Below are 19040 nucleotides of genomic sequence, written 5' to 3'. Positions count from 1 at the left end.
TACACGATATCGAGAACAATTTTGTTTGAAAATAACTCATTTTCAACAAAGATTTTCCTCAAATGTTTGGGCTGGCGTAGTAAATTACATGATTATTAAGACCAGTAAAATTAAATTATTAGATTTTCTTCTATACAATCTGCTACAATTATTAGAATATGTTCATTCAAACCTGAGAATACGTAGTTTCTATCACCACATTTCAGGTGAGTATTAATATCTTCCGATAAAAAAAAAAAATCTGTTTAAAATCTGTTTTTCCGTTAACCAGCTGTCGCACCCCTACGAACGACAACCCTCAGAAGTCGAAACTTGTGCGAGCTAAGGATTAACGAGGTCTTACCTTTTAACGTGTGATTCCTAACACGGGTTGGACGATAGCAAGTGAAGATCGATCGTTCAGACTAGGGCTTGAACCACCGACCAACACGGCAGTCAATTCGAGTGAGTGAACAAAGCACCCATGCCGAACAGCTTGGCTATCGACCGACGATAAAGATGGATAGCCTGAAATAGACCCTTTCCTTAGCCTGCACGTTCCCTGGATTAAACACCTTGCGATTTTTTCTGTGAAGTTATTTGAAACAGTCGGTGGATCGCGTTGGAGAAGTAAATAATGTGAAAGAACTTTAATAGTGCATTAAATATACTTGTAGTGTTATTCGTGAACACCAGGATGTTATTTTCGACGTTTGTCGTAGGTTATACGAGCATAACTCTGCATTATTCGAACAGGGAGAAAAATTTAAAAAAAATTGTGAAAAAACGAATCCATTTCAATACAATGGTACTTTTCTGATTTCTTTAAATAATAACTATGTAACTATACCTCTTCTCTTATGCAACGTTCATATAAATAATTTTTATTCTTCTTTCAATGATTTATATTTCGAAATACCCTGTAGATATTCTAGGTTATTTTTCCGGATATTCATCAGATAACAGTTTTTCGAAGGTCGACGTTTTGTTATCATCTCAATGAGATGCTTCAGCCCCGTGAGGATGTTTAGAATATATGTATAGTGTTCTGCAAATAAACTGTTATCAAATCACAAAAAAAAAAACAAAAAAATATTCAGAGCTGAAATCTGTCTCGAAATCAGAGTTAATTATTTTCATAATCAGTCAGATTACCAAGTCGTAAAATATATTTAGAACCTCAACCATGATATTCAATTATAATCATTTCTTTCATCTTATTTTCAAAGAGTTTCATGCAACAAACATAAACAAGCTACTCTATATTCCATAAGGCTCAAAGCAACTTGGGTTGAGTCAATATTTACATTCTCTAGATATTCCTCATTACTTTTGTTTTTACAGAGAAGAATAAATTATATCCCACAGGCAGACATTCAAAGATGCAGTATTTCAGAGAACGGAATACGAATTGTCTGTTTTATGTTCTTTGGATATACCTTGAAACAATTTACGTATCGAAATGTGATTCAGCTGAAAATTTACATTTTTGTACTGAAAAAAGTGTTAGCATTGAATCGATTAGAAAAATCGCTACGTCTCATTAGTCAGTACACAAACTGACAAGTTAGGCTATCACAGTTCTAGACTGACTATGGTCGCATAGTGTTATCACAAAAAAGTTTTGAGTATAACTTATCAACCTGGAATCGGCAGAAATGGCTGTAGAATTCTAATTATTTTTTTCTGAATCAATCGAATCTTTCAATGAAATACACCAGTCTACCACAATTATTGATATCCATGACAGATCAAAAACCTTCCCGAAATCACAAAATTTATACAGTTGGAACAATTCTCAGAAGAAGAAGATTTCAGAATGGATAGTATGACTGATATATAGGTAAGTGGGTAGATCCGAAGAAAGTGGGTTTATAATAACCTCCTCTGCACATCACGAGGGTCCATTGTGGCTCATACCTATCCGAACTCGACCAATTGAATCCAGCTTTCCAAGAAAGCCGATTACTAATTGATGAGTGATCTTTAAGACAACTGGCATGAGTGAAACTCTTCCAAACCAAGAACTTGATACGGTCAACCGGGGAACAGGCTCTGCTACCAGGGCCCGAATTTCCTTGAGAAGAATAATCCCTTTCAAGACAGACAGACCATGATACATTTTTTTCAATTCAGTAAGGATCTGATTGGAGGAAGTTTGCGGCTCCCTTCATTAGGTATGCAAGCAGTACAAATGTGCGACTTGAGAAATATGTTTCCTGTGACGCATTTCATGTGCGTTTTTTCAAAGCTGAAGGGCACTAACTGCTTCCACCAGCCAGGAGACACTCTTCTGATCCTCTCAAGTTTAGCTCTGGTTTCATACCTGTGGACTATTTCCAGGAATATCCTCCCACAATGGCATACTGAGGATAACCTGAAAGTAACCAGACAGTGTTTCACACAAAAACAGTCAGAATTTTTCTTGACCTCAATATCAATAAAACAACAAAACTAACGATATAAACTGATGGTTGTCAAAATGTTTGCTGATGAACAAGGCCGTGGCCAGGGGAGATCAAGGGGGATTAATCCCCCTCGAAAGTTCTACAAGCAACGGCCATCCAAAAATTATATCAAATACAACGATTGGCTTGTTTAAAGATCACAAGAGTCATGAGAATAACACCAACCGCGGCAATAGAATTAATTACTGGTCTGTCCCTCTGGACCTGTACGTGGAGAAGGTTGTGTTAATGGCCATGTTACGATTGCACACGGCTGGTGTGAACCTTGAAGTAGGAATGGGTCAATTGAGGCTGAGCCTATGGCGGGAAGTGCTTACTGCGCAACCTCTGCTGCAGGCAACCAGTAATGCAATTGTACCCAGGTTTGTGTTTAGTAAACCCTACAAAATACAAATAAAACAGGAGACAAAGTCAAATGCTACAAATGCAATACGCATATATACAGACGGTTCAAAAACCAAAGGAGGCTCAGGATGTGGAGTGTACTCCAGATCACTAAGCCTAAGGATTGAGTATAGAATGGGAAAAAATACCAGCGTGGTTCAAACAGAACTGGCTGATATCTCAATCGCTGCAAAAGGAATAACCAGGAAAGGAATTTCTGGAAAAAAATAACAATCTGCATTGATAGCAGACAAGCCCTATTAGTCTAGAACAGACAACGTGTTACCTCAGGGATAGCACTAGAGTGCCAACAAGATATAGCCAAAGTCTCGGTAGATAATAACATTATCCTGAGATGGATTAAAGGGCACGACAGGAGTAAAGGTAATCGCATTGCCGACTTTTCAGCCAAGGAAGCGACTGGACTAAGAATTTCAGGACCCAGTGGCACCTACAGCCTGATGATTTCGACAATTGGGAAACTAGCCAAATGTTACACCCATGCTCAACCCCTAAAGAGATGGGATGAAATCAAAGGATGCACTCTTGCCAGGATCACCCTGGGCGTCCCTGGGAAGCTGGCGCCGAAGAATTATCTAGCGATGACCAGTAGGATTTCTGACTGGTCACTGTCAACTAAGAAAATATCTCCATGATATGGGGCTAGTGGACACACCTCTATGCAGGATATGTGAACAGGAAGATGAAACTGTCAGGCATGTCCTATGCGATAGACCGGAGTTATCGTTGGCCTACACCTGCCGATATAAAGAAGATGTCTACTAGTGACCTGTCAACCTTCCTGTAAAGGACAGGATCGACGATGACTCAGGAGAACAACTCCTTGGGAAGATGTACAATGGGTCACATGTGGCATAGGTGCTCTGGGCCTACACTCACCCTCTCTACTCTACAGATACAGATACTATTGGAATTATGAAATCTGTTGAAAATTTCATTAAGTCCTTGGCAAAACGAAGTGCTTGAAACAGAATATTGAAAAAAACTTTCCCGACACACGATGGAAAAACCTTACGGCAATGTGCGTACAAACTTTCAAAGTTCACATGTACCCCTGAAAGGACTTTCTCTTCTATGAAACGCCTCAAAACTCATTTAAGAAACTCCACAAGCCAGGAGTGACTGAACGGTTTGCCGTTAATGTCAATCCACATGAGAATTGACATCGACTCCGAGGAGGTAATTGATTTGTTTGCTGTAAAGAAAACTAAAAAACTAGATTTGATTTTGTAAAAATATGTTAATATTTCTGTAATGGTTTTCTAATAAATATATGAGCATGTAACATAATTTTATTTCTTTCGTTATTTTTATATTTCATGTTTTTCTGCTGTTCCACCAAACCAAACCCCCCCGAAATTGTTTTCTGGCTACGGCCTTGCTGATGAATTCATTTTGTTCATAGTGCATTAGTATACTTTACCGAATTGAAATTTCTTCTGAAGAAGAAATGGGAAATCTTATTAAAAATTATAGATCAATCTTGTTGTTCTTAGTTATTTCCAAAGTTATGGAAATACAATCATCTTTGTAGTAATCAATACCTTGAACGTTGGGGCATACATAATCGCGTCCGTTATCAAAGATTAATCGAAAATCTTTCTTATGGGTGAACTAAGGGTTGAGTTCTACCGAGAAATTGAAAAGTGTTTTTAGAGCAGTGATTTTGGACGTATCTGAAGAGCTTACTATGGGTGGCCATAAGAACTCAAAAAAACGTATTCATGTTACAATTCATGAATCCCTCATTTCTATGAATCATCGAACTCGATAATCAGGCCATATACTAACAGTTTCATACATCGTAGCAATATGTGAACTGTGAATGTGAACTAGTATCAAATAGTTCGCCACAGGTGATTAGAAGTTCATCAGTTTCTCCAAATTGTTTTATTATATTGTTCAAGGTTTGATTTTCGTTCGACTGTTGGGTGATCCCTGGGAAAATACAAGTGACCCCTGTAGTTAGCAAATAAATACTAATAACTTCTTCAATAGAAATATATTCAAGAAGTTTTGACAACTGTTAATATTCATTTCTTACAAATCAATCAACAACCTCACACACATTGTTTTTTATATTTTGTTTCTTCTAAACACTTTACACTGGGCGCGAATGACTGTGATGATGTGATTCCACACCACTTTCCGAAGTAAAAATAGGAAAAGCTACCCGAAAAGCAAGTTTGGTTGTTTGATATATACCTTATTGTCCAGATGGAACTAACTACCTCTTGATTTTGCTGAGGAAAGTATTAAAAAGGGGTCTCTAAAACAACTGATCTCATTTGGACGCCATCTACAGTAAATTACAGAAATATTGTACTACCTTTACAATACTCGTCACTGTAGATTGACTCATTGGCACTCACACACGAGTCACCCCAATAAAATAATCCAATAGAACGATGAATAACTTTCACCTGTTTGAATATGATCAAAAAATATCAGAGTCAAAGATTCAGAATAAATACTAAAGGTTCTATACTTCTCATCCGTTTTCTCGATCAGTAACAAAATAGCTTACAACTCCTGATCGTAATCCTATCTCTAACAACCATCAAAGAAGTAACGATTTTCTTTTTTTGCTGCTCCGATATGATAGCAATCTTTATCAGCAGTTATATGGGATCTAGTTGTTCCAATATTCTAGCCAGCTGTTCAAGGACTGTCTTCACTTTTGGGATCCAACTCTGGTTTCCATTAGCCACAATAGCTCCTGGTGGGTTGCGGTGGAGGGTTGAATAGACCCGCTCACTCTAGACCTACCTAGACCTGGTTTTTATTTCTTACTAATAACTCCAACTACAAGTTAGATTTTTATTTGACCCAAATTGCAACGTCAACCACAAGCTTCATTTTGCCTTGATTTTTTTTAAATCTGCCTAAATTTGTCTTAATTTTTCTGAATTTGTCTCAATTTGTCTGGCTGAAATGTAGCATTGAAAAAGAGAAAAGCCCTGAGGACTCAATTAATAGTAAAAACTAACTGATATAGAAAATGGCTCTGCGTAATTTAGATTAGAATCAGTTCAAGTTCAGAACCCAAGCAATGTTATCACATGTTTCACCAGTCCATTCGAACATATACACAGAGGGTGCCTACTGATTTTGAGTATGACATCCTTGCAAAACTGGGTAAATATCCTTGTCTGTACCTTTCATCTCACTTCACGTTAACTGTGACCGAATGAAAGGAGACGAATACTTGATATAAGTTCGTCTGCCCAACCGTAAAATAAACAGAATGAACAATTGACATATGTACTCGCTTCGGCGAGAGAATTGATATGGACTTCAAATCAGCTGTCAGAATTTTGGTACTGCTGCAGACTGCTAAGAGGAATCCAAGATTTGTGAAAATAATGAATAGAAATTTCAATGGTTGGTATGTTTCAATATATGACGAAAATAGAGTTTGAACATGGAGATGAGATGATATTGATTAAATCAGATAAGAAAGTTAAGTTTCTAGGAATATATCTTGATTGCCACCTAAAATAGAACGATCAAATTGAAAATGTCATAAAAAAAGTAAGATACTGCTTACCCAAATTTCGATATTTAAAAAAAATTTTTGATATTAAACATTTGAAAATGATGTACTATGCCTTAATACAAACTCATTTGATTTATGGTATCATAGTATGGGGTGGAGCCACGAATTTATATATGAGACACTTGGAAATCACACAAAAATGGATTTTAAAGGTGATCACTGGAAACGGTTACAGATATTCTAGTGATCAGCTTTTTAAAGATGCTAAAGTACTAGATATTCATCAGTTATTTGTTCTGTATCTGGCATTATACCAACACAGAAATGCATATAACACCAAAAACATTGAACATAGTTATCCGACTAGATACAAAGAATGTTCCCTAAGTATACCCCGTATGCTGAAAACAATAGGACAGAGATGTCATTTATATCTTGCACCAAAAATTTATAATATTTTGCCATACTCATTTAAAATACTCAACTCGGTATCTCTATTCAAGTCTAAAGTACGGAAATGGTTATTGAGTAAACCGCGCAATGCAATCCATAGTCTTATTGACCTGAAAAATAACTAACATTGCATTATTTACAATATTAGGACACAATTAAACGTAATATTATTCTTCTTATTTTTTTTCAATAATTATTAAACCTTATATTAACATATTTCATTAACATATTAACATATTTCTACATCATTTATATATACATATTTATATTTATTTCAATTACATAGGTAGGTACAGCATCAATCCATCGATTTTGAAACGATTATGAGAAATCAAAGTTGAGAAGATATGTATACCCACGCACAGGATTTCCTTTGTGGGTTTCTTGAATTTGTTCAAAATAAATTAGGATCATTGTAACCAATGTTTCGTATCAATGTGTTTTACATATTATTCGTGTCTGTAACAGTTTATGTTATGTCTTTGCCTGAATAAATTCATTATTATTATTATTATTATTATTAAATTGACAAAAAGGTTTTCTTTCTGTTCAAATTGCTTCGCAAATGGTATGAAATGAAAAGTAGAAAAAGTTACAACCTGAAACATGTCGAATGATTAGGACCACCTCCATTCCGAAATCTGGAAAAATCAGAGAGTATTGAGGGATGAATTTTCAGTTTCATGTCATTGCTGTCGTAAGAGATTAGTATAAACAGATTTATATCGGCCACGAATAAAACAGAATAAGTTCACAAGAAGAAGGGAGTCCTGTAGTACTTTCAGCTCCTTACTCGAGAGTACATCAAAATTATTCATTCATACGTTGAGGAGAAAAGGGATCAAGGAAAAAAGCTGCAAGTGGATGGACTGTTTGTCCAAAGTTAGATTGGTATTCGAGACCATTTTGGGGCATACCTAATGAAGGGCTATTGAAGGGAAAGTCTGGTTCCCACAATTGAGAAAGCTTTCATTGAACACATCAATACCGCTCCCGATTCAAATTAATATAAGCGACTTTGATGATCCTTATTCTGACCAAAAGCTTGGAACACTGTTCCAAACCAGAAAATTGTACACACCTCAGCAACTTGATTTTTTATAAAGCTCAGATCAGACCTTCTTTAAACTATTGTTTTCATGTATGGAGCTCCACCTCTAAGCATAACCTGAAGTTGCTGGATTCCATCTAGAAAAAAACCATCCACCTGATTGGAGACGCCAACACCACTTGCAACTTTGATAGTCTGGAACATCGAAGAAAGGTTGGAGATTTGTCATATTTGATTCCACCGAGAGCGGTACATATCAGAAATACGCGACGGGCTGTGGCTACTCATCGTTTTGAGGTTTAACTCAGTACACCTCGAAGTTCACTGTTTAAGAACTCTTCCATTCGGAGAAATGCGTTTATGTGGAATAAACTACCTGAAAACGTTCATCCAATTGGATTTAATCTCCAGATATTCAAATTCAATGTGAATCGCTACTTTCGCACAGGCACCGCTCCTAAAGCGCCTTCAGGATTTTTCTGTAGTGCTTGTGTTTTGCCCTTGAAAAAAGTAGGCCCTGAATGGTACACTGGGACTGGAAAAAGTATCAACATATTATCATAACAGTGAAAAATAATTTTTATCTGACTGAAGAAGAAACAAACATTGCTTTTTATTTTCCAATGCTGATATGTATAATAATAGTATATATTTTGTTCAAGTGGTAAATGGTGAAGACGAATCATTATTATCATTATTATGGCATTATTATATAAGTGGATCCCATATGGGGAGAAATAATGGAAATGTTACTTCTTTGTGAGATTTTCTCTGATTAGAGTACAAAATCGCCACACGTGTTCCACCATACGATAATTTTCTCAGACATGTTCATACTGTACACGCCAGAACACGCCAAAATATTTTTTCATCTAGTATTAAGTGTCAGGAAGTATTAGATTCCAAACTGGTCTGAAACCAACATTTAGACTTGATAAAAAAGAAGGCAGAAGTAGCAGAAGATGCAACGTGTTTTGCAGAAAAATCTGAAATGATTGGAAACAGAATAATGAATGGGACCTAAAATATTCTTTCACGGGTAGAAATACACATTCCCAAGAAATGAAATTGGGAATTTATGAACCCAAAACTAACATCGAGACTGGTCTGGGAATTGAAGCAACTGAGTCACAGATAACATATTTAGTCCACTCTGGATGCCAGGAAAAGTGTTGGATGATGATCTAAGTGTTCTGACGGTTCCAAAATCCATGGTGAGGGAGGGGCCATATCAGACAAAAAGTTAATGGGAAATGATATAATAGTGCTGGAAAAATATTTCTGAGTACATTCAAGACTAACTTTTTCAAAGAGACCGTCTAGGAAAATTATTCAATAATTGATTCAACACACCAGGTATACGTTAAAAATAATCAAAGGGATCATCATTGGATCATCTCATCTATTGAGAGCTCAATAACAAAATAGGTCTGAATGAAGAATACTGCGGTCGCAGGCAATGCAACAAAGGGATAAATACAACTAGTCATATTTCATGCGAATGCTTCAGATCATGGCTAAAATATATTCAGATATGACAAGCATCCAAAAAAATCATCTCGATACCTGATTGTTTGAATAGGCATAATAATAACTCACCGAAAAAATAAAAAAATAGATACAAAGCGGACGTTCTGAGAAATATCTGAGAAATAAAAAGACTATATCTATTCCACAACACTATACTAAGCAGTCCGAGCATTCATTTTCATTCAACTTATTCATACAAATTAGTGACAATAAGAAAGTTCAACCATGAGTTGAAAAATAATTCATCGATGAGCAATACAAAAGCGATGAGTTCTTCTCTTTACAATCATATTTTTAGTTTGATGGTTAATAATATATGTGTAGTATTCAGATAGTATCACAAATAACATAATTTACGATAAGATGAAACACGTCAAATTACTGATGAATAGCTCATTTTCCTTTATGAAAAATTACATAGAACATACGCGGTTACTAATCGAAGTGAACTAGAACTTTACCTTTTCTACTCTCGTATGAAGTTTTCCATTATGATTTTTATTTTTTTTAGATTATGGAAGGGGAAAAATATCCAGAAGGTTCCATGAAGAAACCATAAGTTTCACCATTAATTTGAGTATTTGAAAAAAACGAAGTTAGTAGTTTTCTTTTATTTTCTCTCTTCCTATATAAAAAAATCATTCTATATACCGTTCTCGAGAACGTTCTAAAATCAACTATGTTTTCTTCTCTCATTATTGAATGAAATGACTGGTAATGGATTGAAAATTTCATTACATTAAGTGGAAGTCTATTCTTCAGAAGTGAATCGTTCGGCAAGTAGTTTCAATTCCAGGAACTCTACGTAATCACAAGGCAACACAAAATAATGCATCTCATTACTTTCTTTTCTGGAACCTATATAGGTACCTTGAAATATATTGAATATAATTTCGGAATGAATAAAATACAGACTCATTAAGAATTAAAGCTGTTAGTGTCAAGTTGGAACTGTAATGAATAGAAACAATTTACCTGGAAGTGAATTTGTTAAAAAAAGACTTTCAGCATTTCAATGCAGTGCTGAACTATTTGTGGTACTTAGCTTAGTAATATTGAGTAACGAGGTGGATTTGGGGACAAAACACAAGCACTTGGAAGCTTCAATAGCGGTGCCTGTGCGGAAGTAGCGATTTAAGTTGGATTTGAATCGCTGGAGATTAAATTCATTTGGAAATGAAATGAAAAATATGGTCCGTCGTATATTTTTCAAATGTACCGCTCTTGGCGGAATCTAATGCGCTGAGTCACTTGAACACCTCCCGCGAAAGTATCTATTGAAGAGAGGTAAATCTTCAATTTTTCTTCGATGCTCCAGACTATCAAGGTTGCAAGTGACGTTCCAATCTAGTGAATGGCGCTTTTCTGGATAGAATCCAGCAGCTTCAGGGTAGGCTTAGGGGCGGAGCTCCATATATGAATACTCTAAAGAAGGTCTGATCTGAGCTTTATAAAGCAACTAAAGTTGCTGAGGTGTGTACAGTTTTCTGGTCCGGAATAGTATTCCAAGCTTTAGAGAAGCAGCCTTTGCATTTCCAGCGACATGATTGTGCCAAGACATAAAGCCTATTTCTCCCAATAGGCTCAAATTTATGAGTTAAATCACAGGAAAGCGGTCTCCTTCGACTTCAACCACCATTTGGAGAATCGTAAAAATAGCTCAAACATCATCGACTGAAGAGAAGAGCTGCTTAGATCTGCTGTTCAGTATCATCTTACAAATTGACATTTTTTAATAAGTGTAGCAGCAAAAATGAATTACTTGAATATTACTTGCTATGAAAGAAACAAAGACCTCTATTAAAATTGAAATGATTAGCTGAAAATAAATAATATCAAGCAAAGAAAAGAAAAAATTAAATTACAATAAATTAAAAATTTATCAAGCAAAAAAAATGAAATTATATTACGATAAAATAAAAATTAAGCATGAAATTAAAAATTGAACAATTAGAATGAACTAAAAATTGAAATATTTCAAGCCAAGTTACTTCACGATGTTTTTATCGTTAGTATGCACAATTGACGTTTTTATCGTTAGTATGCACAATTGTATTCGGATGATGACTGTGGATACTAACAATCGAAACGTCGTGCAGTAACTTGGTTTGGAATTCTTCAAGTTTTAGTTCATTTCAATTGTTCAATTTCTTGCTTGATTTCTATTTTATTGTAATATTATTTCAGAAATATTTGCTGATTATAACTGTTATTTCCAGCTATTCATTTTGATTTTCAATTTTATTTGTTCTTTCAGGGATTTCAAATCATATTAGACAATAGGAGTCCGAACTAAAATTTACTATGAAACATTGTCAACCACCTTCAAACAAATATAAATCGAAATAAATTTGAAGAGTGTATCGAGGGAGATACACACGTATAAGAAAATGAATATTTCGAAACCGAATCTCGAAATGAGCATTCCTCTCCACGTACCTCTATAGTAGGTTTTGGTAAATACCTGCCGGAAAACAACTACTTCCCCGTCTAATACCATGATGGACATTGAATTATGCAAGATGGACATTGAATTATGCAGAGGTTAGTCTTGCAGACGTTTCTCTTTCAACCAGCAGCAGAAATTAATCGAGTAGTCACCTACAGATCGGTTTCGAGGTATTACCTCTCATCATTGGAGAATCCGACTCAAACTGCAGTTCTGCTTGGAACTCGATTGACTTTAACGCGGCTAGACTGCATGTATGAAATCTTCGTCTGAGGGAAATATTGTTAACTGGATTGTACTGGTAAATGGGATGTTTCTTTCCTGCTTGGGGCGTTGTTCACGAGATGGAGCTGCTGCAATAAATATAGTTTGGAAAAACTGAAAAACACGCTCTTGAAGAACATCGAAGTACAAATCTAAAAATAGTTATTTTGAAAATAAGCTTAAAACAATAACGAACGAAAAATACTAGTATAAATGTGAAAAAAGCGACGGGCGCTTGACACACAAAAAATATGGCACAAAGCGCCCAGGTTTTTTTCACAATAATACTAGTATTTTTCGTTCATTATTGTTTCAAGCTTATTAAAAACAAATATTTTTAACTTTTTAGTTCGATGTTCTTTCTTTACCTGTAAATTAGGTATTATTGAAAATATCCAGTCTCGAAGAACCAAATTAAAATCCAATTTTTTGTCTGTCAAACTCTAATCTATTTTTTTTCAACAACGTCACAGCTAACTTATACATATTATCAAATATTTATAAACATCAAATATCATTATACTGAATGTAACAAATTTGAACTAAATAAACGAAATAAAACTCCAACATTCTCCCCTTCAGTAATTGTCTCATCAACAATTACTCATCTTTTCGTTCTGGTCGTGTACTGGCAACACACATAATCTGGAGACTGGTCTTCGGAAAATTATTTTCATAACGTCGGCAACACGTATTTTTCCATCCTTTGCTGGATAAAGATGTACTATTTTTCCATTGAGCCAACAGTTCCGAGGTGCGTTAGATTCATAAATGAGAACAGTATCATCTATTTTGAGAGGATTCTGTTCATTGTATCATTTGCTTCTTTTAATTAGTGATGGCACATACTCACGTGACCAACGTTGCCAGAATATATCGGCAATCTTCCGAGCTGCCTTCCATTTCTTCAGGAGATGTGAATCAGTTTCTTCAAATTTTGAACAAGGTAATGCCGCATATAATGGCCCAATCAAAAAATGGTTTGGAGTCATTGTATCAGAATCATTTGGATCAGTTGATACGTGCGTCAGTGGTCGGGAGTGGCAATTTGCCCAACAGCTTAAAACTGCGAATTTTAGGAATGCAATATTCTTGAAGTAGATTATTGACAACTGTTTCTTGACCATGATGGCTCACGAGTTCATGGTGGTATTTGATGATTAATTTTGTGATTTCATGTTTGGCATTTAATATGACAGGCCTTTTGGTGTTTTCATTCACAAATGCATTATCAATTCTTCCATAACATTTTATCAGTCCTACGGTTTCATCAAATGAACAATCAAATGTGTACAATTTATTTGATGGCGTCAATTTTCCCTTTCTATTGAGAATTAATATTTCTTCAGGGTATGATTGAAACTGTACCTTTTTCCATAATTGAATTTTTGCTCTGTCCAATTCCAGTACATAAAGTTCCCCATCTTTTCTGTTTTTCCTGCAATTATTCACGAATCTAAACATCCATGCGGTTGAACATAGTAATTTTTGTCATTTTAAAAAATGTTTAACTTGTGGTGTTTGGATTTCACTAAGCACAGTCTGTACGCAAACAAAATCTTTCCTCATTTCTAATTTTGCTTGATGGAAACATTACTTGATTGAACAGTCTTTTCTGGAAAAATCTTCTTTCGGTCAATATTCAAATTCTTTCCATAGAAAGTCAGGGCCATTTATCCATCTGCTTTCACCTGAGAAATTCATTTTACCTTAACTTTTGGTTGCTTCATCTGCAACGTTCTGCTTTGACGGAACACACTTCCACTCAAAAACGTTGCTTAATTCTTGTAATTCTCCAAGACGTTGTGCAACGAACATTTTAAATCGTCTAGCTTCTGATCGTATCCAATGGAGTATGGTTTGTGAATAAGTCCAATAGAACGTGCTTGAAATATTGAGTTGCAGAGATTTGGTCAAATAAGAACCTAATCTAGCTCCCATCAATGCAGCCTGTAATTCCAGGCGGGGTATTGATAAAGGTTTCAGAGGTGATACTCGAGTTTTGGCTGTCACGAAGCAAACTTTCCCATTTTTGTTTTGTTCCCAACGAATGTAATCTACAACAACGTAGGCGTTCTCACAAGAATCACAAAAAATGTGAAGTTGAAGAGTACTTTTTTCCCTTTCCATCATGCAAAATTGTCGTGGAAGTTTGAAGTGATGAATATTTTCTAGATCGTCAATCCATTCTGTCCCTTTCATGTACAAGTTATCGGAAATGTCATCATCCCAGTCGATTTTACTTCTCCAGATATCTTGGAGAAGTATTTTACCTTGTACCATGAAATGTGCTAGGAACCCTAGGCGATCGAAAATTGATATCACCACTTTCAAAACTTCTCTTTTATATGGTTTTCGTCCAGTATCTAATAGACTTCTATCTATTTTATTGAAATTGGTTTTCAAAGTAAATGTGCCGTCTTTAGGGTCCCACCAGAAACCTAATATTCTTTCCTTTGACGATTCGTTTTTATCGAATTTTTTTGGCAATCGGCTAATAACTTATTTTCTACATCCTTTAATATATTTGAATCATTAGCTATCCAATTACAAATTTCAAAATGTCCTTTACTATGTAAATATATTACGGCTTCTTCTGCCGTATCTGCTCCTCCAAGATAGTCGTCCATGTAGTGAGCGTCGATTATATCCCTTGCCGCTTTCGGGTAGTATTGGCTGAAGTCTCGAACGTTTCTATTTTTGCTTCTTGTGCTGAGCAGGGACCACAAGTTGAGTCAAAGAAAACAACGTTTATTTCATAAATATCTGGTTGTTTTGTCCTCTCCATTCCTCTGTATAAAATCTGTTGAGAGATTCTATCTTCCTTTCTCATCTTGACTCTAAGAAACATTTCCTTGGTGTCAGAAGTGAAAGCAAACTTATTTATACGAAAGTTAAGGAGTATTTATTGCAATGAATTATAAAGGTCAGGTCCAGTTAACAGAAAATCATTTAAACTTATCCCATTGGACCTCGCAGAAGCATGGGTTAGTTATTCCAAAATGAGGAAGGAACCAAATTCTGTCCCAATTACATTTGATGTTTTCAGAATCTATTTTAGAAATATAACCTTTACCTTCCATCTCCTGCATTTTCTCGATATAGTTCTTTGCAAACGATTCGTCTCTATCCATTCTTCTTTCAGTAGCATGAAGTCTTTTCAATGCATTGTCTCTACTATTTGGTAGAACCAGGTCATTTGCTTTCCAAAGGAGACCTGTTTCATACTCATTTCCAACTCTTTTCATTGTTGTATCTAAAATTTGTTGAGCACGTAAATCTTCTTTGGACGAAATTTTTAGGTACAGTTTGATCATTATTCCTGAAATTACCATGTATGACCCATCCAAGAGGCGTTTTACTGGCTGCAGGCCCATGCCAAGATCCTGATATAACTTTTGTACTTACCAGTAATTGCCAATTATCTTGCCCAATCAAAATCTTTATGTAACAGTTCATGATGAGGCTTTTGACAGCCATTGATATTGCACAATTTTTTTTTTCTACAGATTTTGATGCTATGAAATGGAAAAAAGAAAAACATATTATTTTTGATGTTATGAAGGACCATCTTTCGTCTGTTGAGAAAGCTTTGAATTTTGGATGAACAGTCAAATGATGAATTTCATTGCTACATCACATACAAGTTTTGGAAATGGTTTTTGTTGTCAGGGTAACATCCTTGCGTATTTAATTTTTTGAATTTCAACGTATGTCGTCAGAAGTACATGGAATCAAAAGTTGGCATGCTGCATTTGCTTTTGATTCTAACCAGGTAGTGAATTCAATCAATTTACACTGAGATTTTTTATTCGATAAAAAGCGTGTTTTTTAGGGTTTTCAAACTATATTTATTTAAACTTTGGGATCAATCAGCCGTATATTGTCTAGAAAAATGGCCATTGATTTCGGAGATGGAGCCTGAAGCAGCAGGTGCGCAAAAAAAGGTTACAAATAAGGCAGCAGACGTGTGTGGTAATAAAAAAAAAATTTTTTCAAATGAAGAAATACATGTAAAGTGAGTTCGAATTACATCAAGGAGGTTACATACAGCGCCATCTGACCGCGAATAGATCAAACAATAATGTCGATAATTCTGGAGTCACAAACAAACAAATAAACAAACAAACATATATAGATACAGGTGAAGCTTATAAAAGCGTAATAATAATAGTTCCATTTAAAGATCGAAAGTTGATGGTTATATTAGAAAAATAAAATAAGTAGAGAAAAAATTGTCGTACTTGATGGTCTCAGGTGAAAGTGGTCAACATACTTTCATAACTTCTAAACTCTTCATATACTTTCAATATTTTCAAATCGTCAACTTGAAATTTCTCATTTTGATAAATTTCGAATCAATGAGTCATAATTCTTCCACGAATCATCAGATATATCAGTATAGGAATGTAGGCGTTCATAGTTGACATCAATGTTTTGGTTGGTTTCCGGGTTTTGCTGTGGTCTTCTTTGGTTACAATCTCCAAACGTTTCAACTGCAGTAGTCATCTTCAGTGGCGTGGTCATATGATACGTCAAGAGGAGTACTTCGACCGCGTCACTGAAGATGACTGCCGTAACTGCAGCTGAAACGTTTGGAGATTGTAAGAAGACCACGGCAAAACCCGAAACCCAAGCAAAATAACAGATATATTTTTTTAAAGATATCAGTGAAAATCTTTGGGAAAAAATTGATATTTGGAAAAATATTTATTTCAAAATACCAATACTCATTTATTGCAACAAGAGGGTCAGGGTGATATTTTTTTAAAATTTGTTGTTGTCGTTGAAATGCAGGAGTTGAAATAATACATTCCGTTCTCCAAACAAGAAATGTATATTGAATGAATTCATTATAATTTGAAATGATTTCTGGGCTACAAGAGCTAGTGAGATGTAAACCCAAAACTTCAAGAGCGCAATCGTTTTCATAAAATTCAGCTCTAATCGGTTACCTAATGAACAAAAATCGAGTACTTTGTGGTACATAGTCTATATAGCCTTACCTGAAATTGCCGTCAACTTTTTTATTCACAAGCCAGTCCCTTTCACTGCTTTCTTCATATATATGAAATTTTAATGGAGTTCCATTGAAAATTTTCGATTAACTCCTGATCTTTATAGGCTATTCTACTAAGTAAAAATGGTATAGGTATGAAAATATTTCAAGAAGTAACCGTTAGGAAGTTGTAAGTGAATTTTGCTGGAGAGGAACTAATAAAAGAGAATTTTCCACTTGCTCTGCCTCACTTCCAAATTAATTGGATTTTCTGCAAGGCTCCTATATCCGTCGATAGGTTTCATTTTACACCATTCGTGGCTTTGGTATTTAATTGATGGTTATGGCTCTCTGTAAATGTCTGGAGATATACTTTGGCCATCGGGGAGAACAATAGTTTTCTACTTGATGGGGTGATAATTCCAACATTGATTAAATTGGTCGTGCATGAGTTTCTTAAGAAACCTATAATCCAGTCACTTTATCCGAGTTCAAATTTAGATTTGAATTGAAACGGGAGAATAAAATTCTTGAAAAAATTGTCTTTAATAAGTTGCTTGATGATTATAGTGGAAACAATGCAAATACACAGTTTCCAAATATGTATTTGAAGTATTGGTATGAACGTCGGAAAAGCCACGATGCCTGAAAGTTCAATACCTAAAAATGAAAGTTTTTCCCGATCCAACAGAACAAAAACAATAATTCATTATATTAGCCATTATATACCACACGTGTAGGTACTAATAGAGGTACTTGGCTTGATTGAGTATCTGAATTTACAGTTCACAATGCGGATCTGCCAATTTTGTCTGGGAAAAGTGTTTTCTTCAGATTCAAATTACGCTAGATGTTTCAATTCTACCTGTCAAAACAATATTATGTTTCGTGGTAACTTTAGGCATAGGTTTCAAGTGTTCTGTGGCCTGTGGTGGTAACCTTGGTAAAGACTACCTGGACTAACCTTACCTATTAAGGTAAAATACTACCTACAAATAGTATAAATTCATTAAGATGAGACAGAAGTGGCAGTAAACATAAAATATATACCAAGTATATTATTTAATTTAATAAAGTATTATTTCTTTAAAATTCAATATGTCACCCGGGAATGCTATGGACTCTTTGAATGCTGCTCTAAAGTGCAATATTCCAAATCAAGAATATTTACTACAAGGTTCAGTTTTAGATCAATATGTTGAAGTATTGTTGCATCGTTTAAGGGGTCTATGTGATAACGTTGATAGTGGCCCAGAATCATTTCATGACCACGAACTTTGTTTTTCTCTGAGGATTGCAAATACTGGCACAACAACCCCAATGTCTGTGTTTGCCTTGAGAGTAAGGAGATCGCTAGATGTAACTAATACGCCTTTTCAGCTACGATATATTGGACAACAAGAGCTAGGTGATAAAAATAGACCAACAGTTGTGCGTTCTAGCATCGACATCGCTTGCAGTTCCACTATCACCGACTTTTTGACAGAACTTGGATGCAGATTAGATTTTGAGTATATTGCAAGAGGATATATGTTTAGGAAAGGTAGAATGAAAATCACAGTTTCAAAAATTTTCAAGATGGGAGGTAACAAACCTGTTGAAGGAGTGGAGCCTATCTCTCGAAGTTATTTAGTGGAGTTATCTGTATTAGCACCTTCCGGTCAAGATGCTATTGGAGAAGATATGAAGGTTTTTGCTGAACAGCTTAGACCTTTAGTTCAGTTAGAGAAAATTGATTTTAAAAGATTGGGGAATATGATGTGAGTTTTTTTCAAATAAGTGTACATTTCAGAAACATTCATACCTCTGTAATTTTATATTTTTATTATTCTTCACCTAATAAAGATATATGCACAAGACATATTTTACTTTTCTTTATTTAAACTACTTTCTGAATCAACTTCAGTAATAGTTTCTAATATATGATTATATCATGAAATATA

The 19040-nt window shown here is 35.1% G+C and overlaps 2 protein-coding genes across 2 annotated transcripts in view; both read left to right on the top strand.

Moving 5' to 3' along the window:
- LOC111511620 (insulin-like growth factor-binding protein 7) overlaps positions 1 to 19040 on the top strand; it is a 218200-nt gene that overhangs the window by 76774 nt on the left and 122386 nt on the right.
- LOC111513964 (mediator of RNA polymerase II transcription subunit 18-like) lies at positions 18181 to 18966 on the top strand. Its single transcript, XM_023170188.2, has one exon. The coding sequence runs from the start codon at positions 18196 to 18198 to the stop codon at positions 18859 to 18861; it is 666 nt and encodes a 221-aa protein (XP_023025956.2). The 5' UTR covers positions 18181 to 18195; the 3' UTR covers positions 18862 to 18966.

Source organism: Leptinotarsa decemlineata, unplaced genomic scaffold (genome assembly GCF_025532065.1).
Source record: "Leptinotarsa decemlineata unplaced genomic scaffold, Ldec_3_MD MMD2_tig00000035_RagTag_RagTag, whole genome shotgun sequence".
Lineage (NCBI taxonomy): Eukaryota > Metazoa > Arthropoda > Insecta > Coleoptera > Chrysomelidae > Leptinotarsa > Leptinotarsa decemlineata.
The sequence above is the reverse complement of the archived record's forward strand: the minus strand, read 5'-3'. Positions and strand labels throughout refer to the sequence as shown.

What these genes read in the sequence shown, in the direction of transcription:
- LOC111513964 (XM_023170188.2), top strand. Translation starts at nt 18,196, where the DNA reads ATGTCACCCGGGAATGCTATGGACTCTTTGAATGCTGCTCTAAAGTGC.